The sequence below is a fragment of the Oncorhynchus tshawytscha genome, linkage group LG06, assembly GCF_018296145.1.
Source record: "Oncorhynchus tshawytscha isolate Ot180627B linkage group LG06, Otsh_v2.0, whole genome shotgun sequence".
NCBI lineage: Eukaryota > Metazoa > Chordata > Actinopteri > Salmoniformes > Salmonidae > Oncorhynchus > Oncorhynchus tshawytscha.
In genome coordinates, this window is record NC_056434.1 from 40,513,073 (window position 1) to 40,524,629 (window position 11,557).

General features: G+C 40.6%; 1 protein-coding gene across 1 annotated transcript; it reads left to right on the forward strand.

The window, feature by feature from the left end:
- The first annotated feature begins 557 nt into the window (after nt 1-557).
- c1qtnf13 (C1q and TNF related 13) lies at nt 558-7,329 on the forward strand. Its single transcript, XM_024398885.2, has 2 exons — nt 558-667; nt 4,878-7,329. The coding sequence occupies exons 1-2, from the start codon at nt 637-639 to the stop codon at nt 5,981-5,983; spliced, it is 1,137 nt and encodes a 378-aa protein (XP_024254653.1). The 5' UTR covers nt 558-636; the 3' UTR covers nt 5,984-7,329.
- The last annotated feature ends 4,228 nt before the right edge of the window (nt 7,330-11,557 follow it).

Below are 11,557 nucleotides of genomic sequence, written 5' to 3' on the forward strand. Positions count from 1 at the left end.
GATTAATTTCGTTTCATGTTAGTCTTACTGTTGCTGTGAAATAGATATAGGTAGGCTTTGTATCCATCACACAGGCACACTGTCCCTTGATCAATTTCAAAATGTTAATAATTTCTTGGTAAGGGGGCAATCGAAAGGGCTAAATGATTTCATTTAAATTTTCAAAATGTCTGGCCTACATGGGTTTCACAATTCTTTTGTACATCTATTTCTGAGAGACCTATGATATGACCAATGCATTGTGCATGTGGTGCTCTATAATTTACAACCAATCAATCAATCAAATTTATTTATAAAGCCCTTTTTACATCAGCCGATGTCACAAAGTGCTATACAGAAACCCAGCCTAAAACCCCAAACAGCAAGCAATGCAGATGTTGAAGGACTTGCTTTTGTTGCTTTTAAGGATTATAAACAGAACACAGTGAACTAGCTGTCCTGTTCCCTCATGAGACTAAACAAACCTGTGTATTTCCTCCCCTCAATGATAAACTACCAGACCAGATCAGGATGCAGGGATCAGCATTGTATAATGGGACCCGTGGAGCTCCACCTCTTGGAGCTCCACGAGTCCCATTGAAAAGGCTGACTAGGGAGAAGGCTGACTAGAGAGAAGGTGACCAGCTGACTACAGGCATGCACACTCTGTACCAGCACATGAGAACAGGTAGGACCCACACTCTTTAGAGATGTATTTCTCTGCCATAAGCTATCAGGTCAATAACAGGCTGAAGATGTAGAGCTGAGAATTACACGTGTTCCAATACAGAAATTATTCGATTTTGTGAGAAGGCTTGTGAGAGGTAAGAGCTATGGAATTGTTGCTGTTGAAATCTGTAAGAATCCTAACTAAATCTGACCTCATTCAAATTTGAATTGTTATGATATTATTTTGATTGCCATATTTTAGTGATTCCTCACGAAACCAGGACAAAATAATAACATTATTTTGGGGATTGTTATGAAAATTAAACCATAGAATAGTCCTTTGGATGAAGGATTGTTGACATATATTTGACATTTGTATCTAAAAGCATAATTGAGAAAATATTTATCAAAGTTGCCATATTTATGACATTTTGGCCTTACTCAGGCCTCCTGTAACTCCATAATATTTCATCTGTAGGTGCTACAAAGCAAAAATATGTGTGTCATATGAAGCTTTACCGCTTGCTTTGTCATATGACCTGTTTTTTGATTTCAATAATTGTACCTTTAGATAGAAATGTCAAATATTTGTCAACAATCCTCCAAACGACCATTTTATGGATTACATTTAGTGAGAATTGGTATTTTTCTGTCCTGGTTTTGTGAGCTAAATGTTTCCATATCGTTAAATAGAAGAACAAAGTTTGACTTCTGGATTTTGAGTTTTACATTATGGCAGTTGATAAAAAATGTCCTCTTTTGCCAACTCACTGTTCTGTTCTCTCAGCATAGCTTTCAAATAGTTTAACACATTGAAACTCACAGTTTTCATAACAGTGCTTAGGAATTAACATTACAAACAACAATGGTAGACATATGAAAATAACCATGTTAAAAATATCTGGTTATAAGCCTGTAATTACTGATGTTAATGTACAGTATATTTTATTTACTAGGCACCGGTTTTCTTCTCATTTAGTGCAAGAGCAGCTATACATCATATGATTGGGATCTCTGGTATTTTGGGAGATTTTATCATTTAAAGTAAAACATTTGATAAAAATGTTTTACAAAAAAATTAAGGAAACTAATTTAAAAATATATTTATTCTGTGTTCCTATCTTGAGTGAGAATAGGCTTACTGTTTATATTCTTATATTAAGTTAGTTCATGCTAATGGCATGTTTTAGAGCAGGCATTCCTGGGGTGGCAGGTAGCCTAGTGGTTAGAGCATTGGTCCAGTAACCGAAAGTGTTGCTGGATTGAATCCCTGAGCTGATAAGGTACAAATCTGTTGTTCTGCCCTTGAACAAGGCAGTTAACCCACTGTTCCCCGGGAGGTCGTCATTGTAAATAATAATTAGTTCTTAGCTGACTTGCCAAGTTAAATAAAGGTAAAAAAATATATAATTAAACTTCCTAAACTGGAGTACGTGTACCCCCAGGGTTATGCACAATTCCATTGGGGGTATGCCAAATTAAAAAGTACAAAAATGATTCACATTTTCAAACAATCCATTTATATTCGGGTGAGGTTTTTTTCTCGCCTGAGTAGCCTCGTTTTCCTACCAAAAATCTAATTTAACAGCGAAATAACGAAATAACAACACAATGTCAAATACAGATAGCCTAGTCAAGTAGTTAACATTCAATCACATTAACCGTTACGCTCTCACGGGAATTCCAAACGTAGCTGCTGCTCATGTTGGTATCTGTACTGATGGCACAAAAGCCATGACAGGGAGACATAGTGGAGTGGTAACGAGTGTGCAATCAGTTGCTCCCGACGCCACTTGGGTACACTGCAGCATCCACTGAGAGGTTCTTGCTCCCAAGGGAATGCCTGACAGCTTGAAAGACGTTTTGGACACTACAGTGAAAATGGTTAACTTTGTTAAAGCAAGGCCCCTGAACTCTCATGTATTTTCTGCACTATGCAAAGATATGGGCAGCAACCATGTAACGCTTTTACAACATACAGAAGTGCGCTGGTTATCAAGGGGCAAAGTATTGACACGTTTTTTTAAATTGAGAGACGAGCTTAAAGTTTTCTTTACTGACCATAATTTTCACTTGGCTGACCCCTTGCATGATGATTTCTCACATGGCTGGCATATCTGGGTGATGTTTTTTCTTGCTTGAATGATCTGAATTTAGGATTATATTCAATGTGCGGGGCAAAATTGAGGCTATGATTAAGAAGTTGGAGCTCTTCTCTGTCTGCATTAACAAGGAGAACACACAGGGCATTCCATCACTGTATGATTTTTTTGTGTGTAAATGAACTCAAGCTTACCGACAATGTCGAATGTGATATAGCGAAGCAATTACGCAGGTACTTTCCCCGAAACGGATGACACAAACAACTGGATTCATTATCCCTTTCATGCCCTGCCTCCAGTCCACTTACCGATATCTGAACAAGAGAGCCTCATCGAAATTGCAAGAAGCAGTTCTGTGAAAATTTAATTTAATCAGAAGCCACTGCCAGATTTCTGGATTGGGCTGGGCTCAGAGTATCCTGCCTTGGCAAATCGTCTGTTAAGACACTGATGCTCTTTGCAACCACGTACCTATGTGAGAGTGGTTTCTCGGCCCTCGCTAGCATGAAAACTAAATACAGGCACAGACTGTGTGGAAAATAATTTAAGACTGAGACTCTCTCCAATGCAACCCAACATTGCAGAGTTATGTGCATCCTTTCAAGCACACCCTTCTAACCTGTGGTGAGTTATTCACAATTTTCGATGAACAAATAAGGTTTTATATGTAAGATGGTTAAATAAAGAGCAAAATTACTGATTATTATTATATTATTATTTGTTCCCTGGTCCTATAAGAGCTCTTTGTCAATTCCCACGAGCCGTGTTCAGACAAAAACTCACACTCATTCTTTTGTCTAATAAATGTATCGTATAGTGTGTGTGTTTGGCACGCTTATAATGATGGCAAAAAACAACATTTGAGAGTGCGCTGACCCTGGTGCTAGAGGGGGTATGCAGCTGGAGGTTGAATGTTTGTAGGGGTACGGGACTATAAAACGTTTGGGAACCACTATTTTAGAGGATGCCAAAGGATCCATAAAACAGGCTTAATCCATGAGTGAAGCCATAACTTATTCAAGCTGGGATGGGAACTCCCCACCCTTTCAACCTTGCACTATGAATTTACCAGAGCTCTATCAACAAGTTAGAAAGAACACAAAAAGAGAACATCAATTAATTATAGCAAGCTGGTGAAATACCTGCTTAGGACCTGAAATGACAACTCACTTCAAGATTTCAACAGTGTGTTTTATAACAGTCTAATCAGGATAAAATATATATATATAGATGATATATTATATATAAATTATGTTTAACATAATGATAAAGTATTGATGCTTGTTGTCCTAAAACAATCTCATTCCCCAAATTGACCCCCAACCTATCCCTCCCATGGTCCCACTGTGATCTTTCGTCGACCAATTGTCCACCATCTCGAAGGGCTTTATAGAACTAAAATAAATCCCTTCCCTGCCCCACCTTGCCCCCCTTCCAAATGTTCCATTGTCCGGGCACACAGGAACAGATGAACCAGGGTCTAATCTAGTACTTTTTCTCAGTGCACAGAGAGAACAGACAATACCAGCTGAATTAGAGGGGCTGTTGCTTCCGCAGGGCATCTGATTTGAGGAGCGGGATCTGTCCTGACAGGGCTCAACCAGACATCCTAACCCACTCATATAAGTATTTCAGCCAGCCCATCACACAATGACACATTGCACAATCTTAGCCCATAACACACAGGTTGCTTGCATTGGCCCATATTCGATTCGTCCTGGTAACCTTAACTTTTTTAACATTGAAAAAATGAAATGAAAAATGTTTACGTTGTACAGGTGTGAAATGCTGTGCAGTAAGGAAACTTTTTTGCCCAAAATCCTACAACCCTTAGAAAATCTATCTTTTCAAATGAACAAAATTTTCTTCAAAACAACCTAAAACAGTTATATTTATACCCTGGCAGTTCTATTCTGTGTTTGCTTCAGACAACTTTTGTCATTGTAACAATGTAGCTTTGTTTCTTTTTTTATAAAAAAAAACACAAATAAACAAAGCTACATTGTTACAATGACAAAAGTTGTCTGAGGCAAACACAGACTAGAACAGCCAGGGTATAAATATAACTGTTGTAGGTTGTTTTTGAAGAAAGTGAGATATTTTTACACTGTTGTTTATCTCTCCTAGTTGAGGTGGCACCATGTAGCAATCCCTGGCGCATGGCCTGTCTACTGGGAATTTTCAACTTCCTGGGGTCGGTCACACCCCTCCATGTGGCTCCCGTGATGACTGGCCTCCGCTCTGCCTTTTCAGCCACGCGGACCAATAGCATCCTGGGAGGCACTCAGAACGCTGTGACCTTCAACAAGCTCCTAGTCAACACAGGGAGTGATTTCAACCCAGACACGGGCCACTTCCGCTGCAGAATCCCTGGAGCCTATTACTTGTCCTTCACGTTGGGGAAATATCCCAAGAAGATGTTGTCTGTCATACTGGTGAAGAATGGGCAGGAGGTGCAGGCTATAGCCTATGACGATTACAAAAAGAAAGGGAGGAAGGTCCAGAGTCAAAGTGTCATGATCAGCCTGAGGGCCATGGACACAGTGTGGCTGATGCTGCAGGACAGTCCTCAGTATGCTCTATACAGCAATGCTGGACCTTACATCACCTTCACCGGTTACCTGGTGTACCCCGACATCTCCACCACTGGCTATCTCAACAACCACCTATCCCTGTCAGGGCAGCCCTACCCCAACTCCAACTGTCCCCCTCCTGGAGACCACATGTACGGCTGGAGCGGTAGTGCTGAGGCCCCTGTGGAGCCTCGCTCTGCCTTCTCCATGGCCAGGACATCCCCGGTCCTGGGGGAGAATGGTGGCGGGCACCAGGAGAAGGAGCCTCTGACCTTTGATGTGGAGTACGTCAACATTGGAGGGCACTTTAACAAGACGTCGGGCCGCTTCACCTGCCGCTACCCTGGTGCCTACTACTTTGCCTTCACTGTGGGGAAGCACCCGCGCAGGGCAGTGTCAGTCAAGCTGATGACAGGCCAAGGCGAGGTGCAGGCGATGGTGTTTGACGAGGATACGTCCAGGAGGAGGGAGATGCAGAGCCAGAGTTTGCTGCTGTCGCTCCATAGGGGGGACAACGTGTGGCTCTACAGCCAGCAGGACGAGCGCTACGCCGTCTACAGCAACCAGGGACGCTACACCACCTTCTCAGGCTTCCTGGTCTACCCAGACGTTGAGCCCACCACCACCACCAGCCAGGACCTGGACAGAACTCACTTCTGAGGGCTCGGAGTTAGTTCTTCAAAACACACTGGACCCTCCTAGAAAATGTACATGGTGCTATGGTTACAAAATCTAATTTGTGAAAGTGTGAATGTCAGTGCTAAGTTGCACTATGCTTCATAGGCTTTGTTTAGAACCGCTGTAGTCAGCTTCTGGGTGTGGATGGAACAACAACAGTAGCAACCTCTAAACAATGGGGCAGAGATGTACATATATTATACACATCTTATACACAGATACACATTTGTTGGCCATTTATTGATTTTATAGTATTATATCATTCCACAAGATGGGGCTGGGAGTTCATTTTTTGGATATAACGACAAGCTTATGACATTATTACACATAATCATGTAATGTTTCTCTTAATTACCAAATTGTCTGTGGATAAGTGGGTGATTTTCTGTTTTGTTTTTTTTAAACCAAAGTTATGGGTTATATGTTAGTATATGATGCTGGATCATTAGGATTCTTTGGATACCTCATGTTTTTTTTCTCTCATTCACCAAAAACTATGTGTTACAATAAGTAGAGCTTTCCTAGGTAATCTTTATATATACAGACTTGCTTAGGGACATAATTATTTATCCTTACTGAGCAGATGTGTTTGCAAAACTCAGAAAACCATTTAATCATTTAACTTGTGTAGTGATTGCATTGAGTAGACTACTATGTAAATACTGCATAGTTTGCCTGAATGACTGTATGGACTTAGATAACCTGAATGTGATGTAGTTATGAATGTTTGATCTATTCTGAATGCATAGTGAAAGAATATTTATTAAAGGAGAAGTTTACCCAAAATCCAGAAACTCCCAAGTGTATTCCATACATTGAAACTAGTTCAGGGAGTTTGCCCTCTCTCCCTCTCTCTCCCTGTAGGTCAACTGACTTGTGACATTGATGGATGCAGGCCTCGCTATGCTCTGTTGCCAGTTAATTCATGATTCAGAAATCTGTGAAGTGTGGACAAATTCATTGTTTTATTGAAGGCGTATGGCCGAATCAGCTATTTGTTTTGAGTCAGGATATGTGTACTTTTCCACCTAAAACATTTGCGATTATTTTACATAATTATTTCATGTAGCCGACTGCCACAGCGCATGTGCGCTCTTGGGGGAATCCCTGCACTGTATGCCCTTCTTGACAGGTGCCCATGGTGTCCTCGAACCGAGCCTGAGTATTCGGATGAAGAATTGAGGCAAATTAAGCTTCAGATGGCCGCTGCTGCTTTACATGCTGACCAGACCGGGCGTTGCAAAATAAATGTAGAAATCCATGTTATTCAATTATTGCATCCACACTGCTCGCACGAGCCAACAAGCGTCTGCGTTGCCGAGGGCTAAAATAGAAGTCATTCCTATTTCTGACGCAGAAATCTCCTCATTGGTTTATAGAAGCAGGTACCCACGTGCCATCTCCTAATTGGTAATACCCACGTGGGTGATTGAAAGACGAACTGTTTTGCCGGTCATCGTGGTAATACTATGAAAGTTTAGAAGCCAATCACCATATAAGTTCAAAGATGAAAAAGCCTGAAAGGAGGAGAGATGACTAGAAACGATTCGGTTGACCGTTTTATGTGTGGATTAATTGTCGGAGTAGAGGACCTTGTGATTTCAGGTAAAATAACAACTCAATGTTTATATCCCAGGACAAATTAGCTAGCAACAGGAAGCAAGCTAAATAGGACAAATTAGCTAGCAAGTGCAAGCTAGCTAGCTAAATTGCCATACATATTTAATGCTTTTCGACCTATCCCCAAATTAATGTCATTGGTTCAGAGTTTGTTTTGATATTTTAACCTGCATGTCATGATCGCGTTTGGTGTGGGGGGACAAAATACATTTATGCACGATGGCACACGCGTGCAGCCGGTTTGGGTTCCGTGATAGCCATCGAAGCCGCAGCAGTAGCTGGACCACAGCCCCAACCATCCTCAGGATCATCACAGACTGACTGGTGGTGTAATTGTGGCAATTGCACTCCAATGCTGCGAAGGAGGAATGTTTGTGCTGCGGATCATTTGATTATGTAACTACAATTCTTATAGAAATGGAGGAACATAATTATGATAAAGAGCAGTTAGTTTGCTTTTGAGACCACAGGGATATTGCTGCCCAGATTAACACTGGTGTCCTTGAAACATTTATCCGTATTCCAAAAACAAATTGGAGACGCACCACTGTTCCAGCTGGGACAAATGAACAGTTGTCTAATGAGTAAGTAGCTAAACTTTACTTTAATGAATGATTGCTTCTCTTAAACCTTTATTAATGGGGATATTAGTGGGTTTTATGTTTTGACATTAGCTCAAAACCCTATATAGCCTATGTTTATATATCACAGTATTTTTTGTATATTCTATTCTGCCATATAAGGTGACACAATGTCTATTGTCCACCCCCCGTCATAAATACATAGGGCACATATGCCATCCTGTAGAGTACCTAGGCCTGTACTGCATGTCTACATTATATGGTGCAATGGTAATAACACAATAAGAACACCTTGAACTTCAAGAATCAGGCTGGCAATGGAGCAGAGCAGGCCTCTATCCAGCAACGCCACGTGACCGTTTTTGCAGCTTTTTCAGTACAGCACTACGTTTGTTTATCCCATTTGTAGCACTGTGTTGTTGTTTTTGTCGCACCTCTTTGCTTTATCTTGGCCAGGTCACAGTTGTAAATGAGAACTTGTTCTCAACTGGCCTAACTGGTTAAATAAAGGTGAAATAAAATAAAAAATAAAAGGGAGAGAGAGGAGAGAGAGGACAAACCCCACTGATCTATTTTCAATGTATGGAATCACTTGGGAGTTTTAGGATTTGGGTAGACTTCTCCTTTAAGGAGCAGTTCCATGATTCAAAGGTCATCCATGGGATCCAAAAAGTCATGGCTAAAACTGATCAATGTGTGATTTAAACTTCTCTTGTATAAGAAATAAAAAATGTACAGTTATGTTATTCAATATTTTTTATTATTCTACCTCCCACACAGTACATTGAGCAGAAAACACCATATCAAAGGCCAACTTGCAAGATTCTCAGAAACGTGACATTTTAACCCAGTGTCAGTGAGTCACAAATATGTGTTCTTTTGGAGAGTATCATTGCTGATCCTAAGTAGTTGACTTCATATGCAGTTTGTTCAATTTGAGCAGGCACTCCTTGAAGGCTCATAGACTTTAGCAAAGCACTTTCTAACTTTGCTTGACATATAGCAAACACCTAATGCTTGTTCTGAATTCAGCTAGCAGTACTTACTTTGTCCTCTTCATCCCAGGTGTGGACATAAGGCTGCAACAAGGAGGCTCGGGGAAAAAAAACATAACAAATGCTATATATTTGGAGTAGAGGTCTTACTTGATCCCAAAATTGAGATCTGAACCAAATTGGATCCATTAAATTCCAGAAATTATCTGGTCATTTAAAAAATATATACACAGTATCAGTAAGAAGTTTGGACACACCTACTCATTCCAGGATTTTCCTTCTTTTTTTTCTAAAAAAAAAAACTATTTTCTACGTTGTATAATAATGGTGAAGACATCAAAACTATGAAATAACACATATGGAATCCTGTAGTAATCAGAAAAGTGTTAAATAAATCAAAATATATTTTAGACAAAACCCACCTCCAGGCTGGCTATTTGACCAAGACGGAGAGTGATGGAGTGCTACATCACATGACCTGGCCTCCACAATCACCCGACCTCAACCCAAATGAGATGGTTTGGGATGAGTTGGACCGCAGAGTGAAGGAAAAGCAGCCAACAAGTGCTCAGCATATGTGGGAACTCCTTCAAAACTGTTGGAAAAGCATTCCAGATTAAGCTGTTTGAGAGAATGCCAAGAGTGTGCGATGCTGTCATCAATGCAAAGGGTGGCTACTTTGAAGAATCTGAAATATAAAATATATTTAGATTTGTTTAACACTTTTTTGATTACTACATGATTCCATATGTGTTATTTCATAGTTTTGTGTCTTCACTGTTATTCTACAATGTAGAAAATAGTACAAATAAAGAAAAACCCTTGAATGAGTAAGTGTCCAAACTTTTGACGGGTACTGTGATAATTACGTTGTTTGCTCTATTATTGAAAGAATGGGGATGGCTGCCATTTTACGGGATCCTAACCAATTGTGCTGTTTTGTGTGTTTTAATGCATTGTTTATAACTTAATTTCTACATAATGTTGATGCTACCATCTCTTATGACCGAAAAGAGCTTCTAGATATCAGAACAGCGATTACTCACCTCGAACTGGACGAAGATTCTTTCTTTAATGAGTCTGACGCGAAGGATATAATGTTTCTCCCAGACAAGGCATAAACCCATCTGCATGAAGAAAAGAGCGAGTCGGGAGTTTCAAGTTCCTTGGTGTCCACATGACAAACAAACTTTCATGGTCCCAACACACAAGGGCACAACCTCGTTTCCCACTCAGGAGACTGAAAAGATTCGGTATGGGTCCCCAGATCCTCAAAAAGTTCTATAGCTGCACCCTCGAGAGCATCCTGACCGGTTGCATCACCACCTGGTATGGCAACTGCTCTGCTTCCGACCGTAAGGAAAGAGAAAGGGGGTTGTCTAGTCAGTTGTACACCTGAATGCATTCAATTGAAGTGTCTTCCGCATTTAACCCAACACCTCTCAATCAGAGAGGTGCGGGTGGGGCAGGTGCTACAGAAGGTAATGCGAACAGCCCAGTAAGTCACTTGGGCCAAGCTTCCTGTCATCCAGGACCTATAGTCGAGGCGGTGTCAGAAGAAGGCCCCAAAAAATTGTCAAAGACTCCAGTCACCCAAGTCATAGATTGTTCTCTCTGCTACTATACGGCATGTGGTACCGGAGCGCAAATGCTCCTTAACAGTTTCTACCCACAAGCCATAAGACTGCTGAACAATTAATCAAATGGCCACCTAGACTATTTGCATTGACCCCCCTTTTTTACACTGCTGCCACTCACCGTTTATTATCTATGCATAGTCACTTTACCCCTACCAACATGTACAAATTCCCTCGACTAACCTGTATCACCGCACATTGACTCGGCACGGTACCCCCTGTATATAGCCTCATTATTGTTGTTTTATTGTGTTACTTTTTATTTATTTATTTTGTATTTTTTAAATATTTATTTATTTTCTTAAAACTGCGTTGTTGGTTTAGGGCTTGTAAGAATTTCACAGTAAGGTCGACCACCAGTTGTATTCAGCGCATTCATAACCTGTTTGTTCATGTGCCTTGCGACCGTAATATACTGTATAGGTCTAATGGCTGGGACAAGAAGAAGCCACAGTGGCAGAATAAATTCCACCACACCTTTGTTTCATCACAAAAATGGAGGCCAACATATGTCCGGTGAAGTACACAAAGCATATTGCATGTAACAAACAGTTACATGGCCTACAGCATGGTCAAGCAAGTTAATGTTTCCGACATTTTTTGGAACACTAAACAACTTTTGATCTAGAACCACAGAGAGTTACCGCAATTTGCAATGAAAACAGAAGCTGCCTCCACTATTCCAGCACCATTTAAACTTCAACATTTCAACATAATCAAATA

Bases quoted from the DNA above. Each gene is read 5' to 3' on its own strand.
- c1qtnf13 (XM_024398885.2), top strand. From the start codon at position 637: ATGCACACTCTGTACCAGCACATGAGAACAG. The intron at 668-4,877 runs GTAGGACCCACA...TATCTCTCCTAG, and splicing joins GTACCAGCACATGAGAACAG to TTGAGGTGGCACCATGTAGC.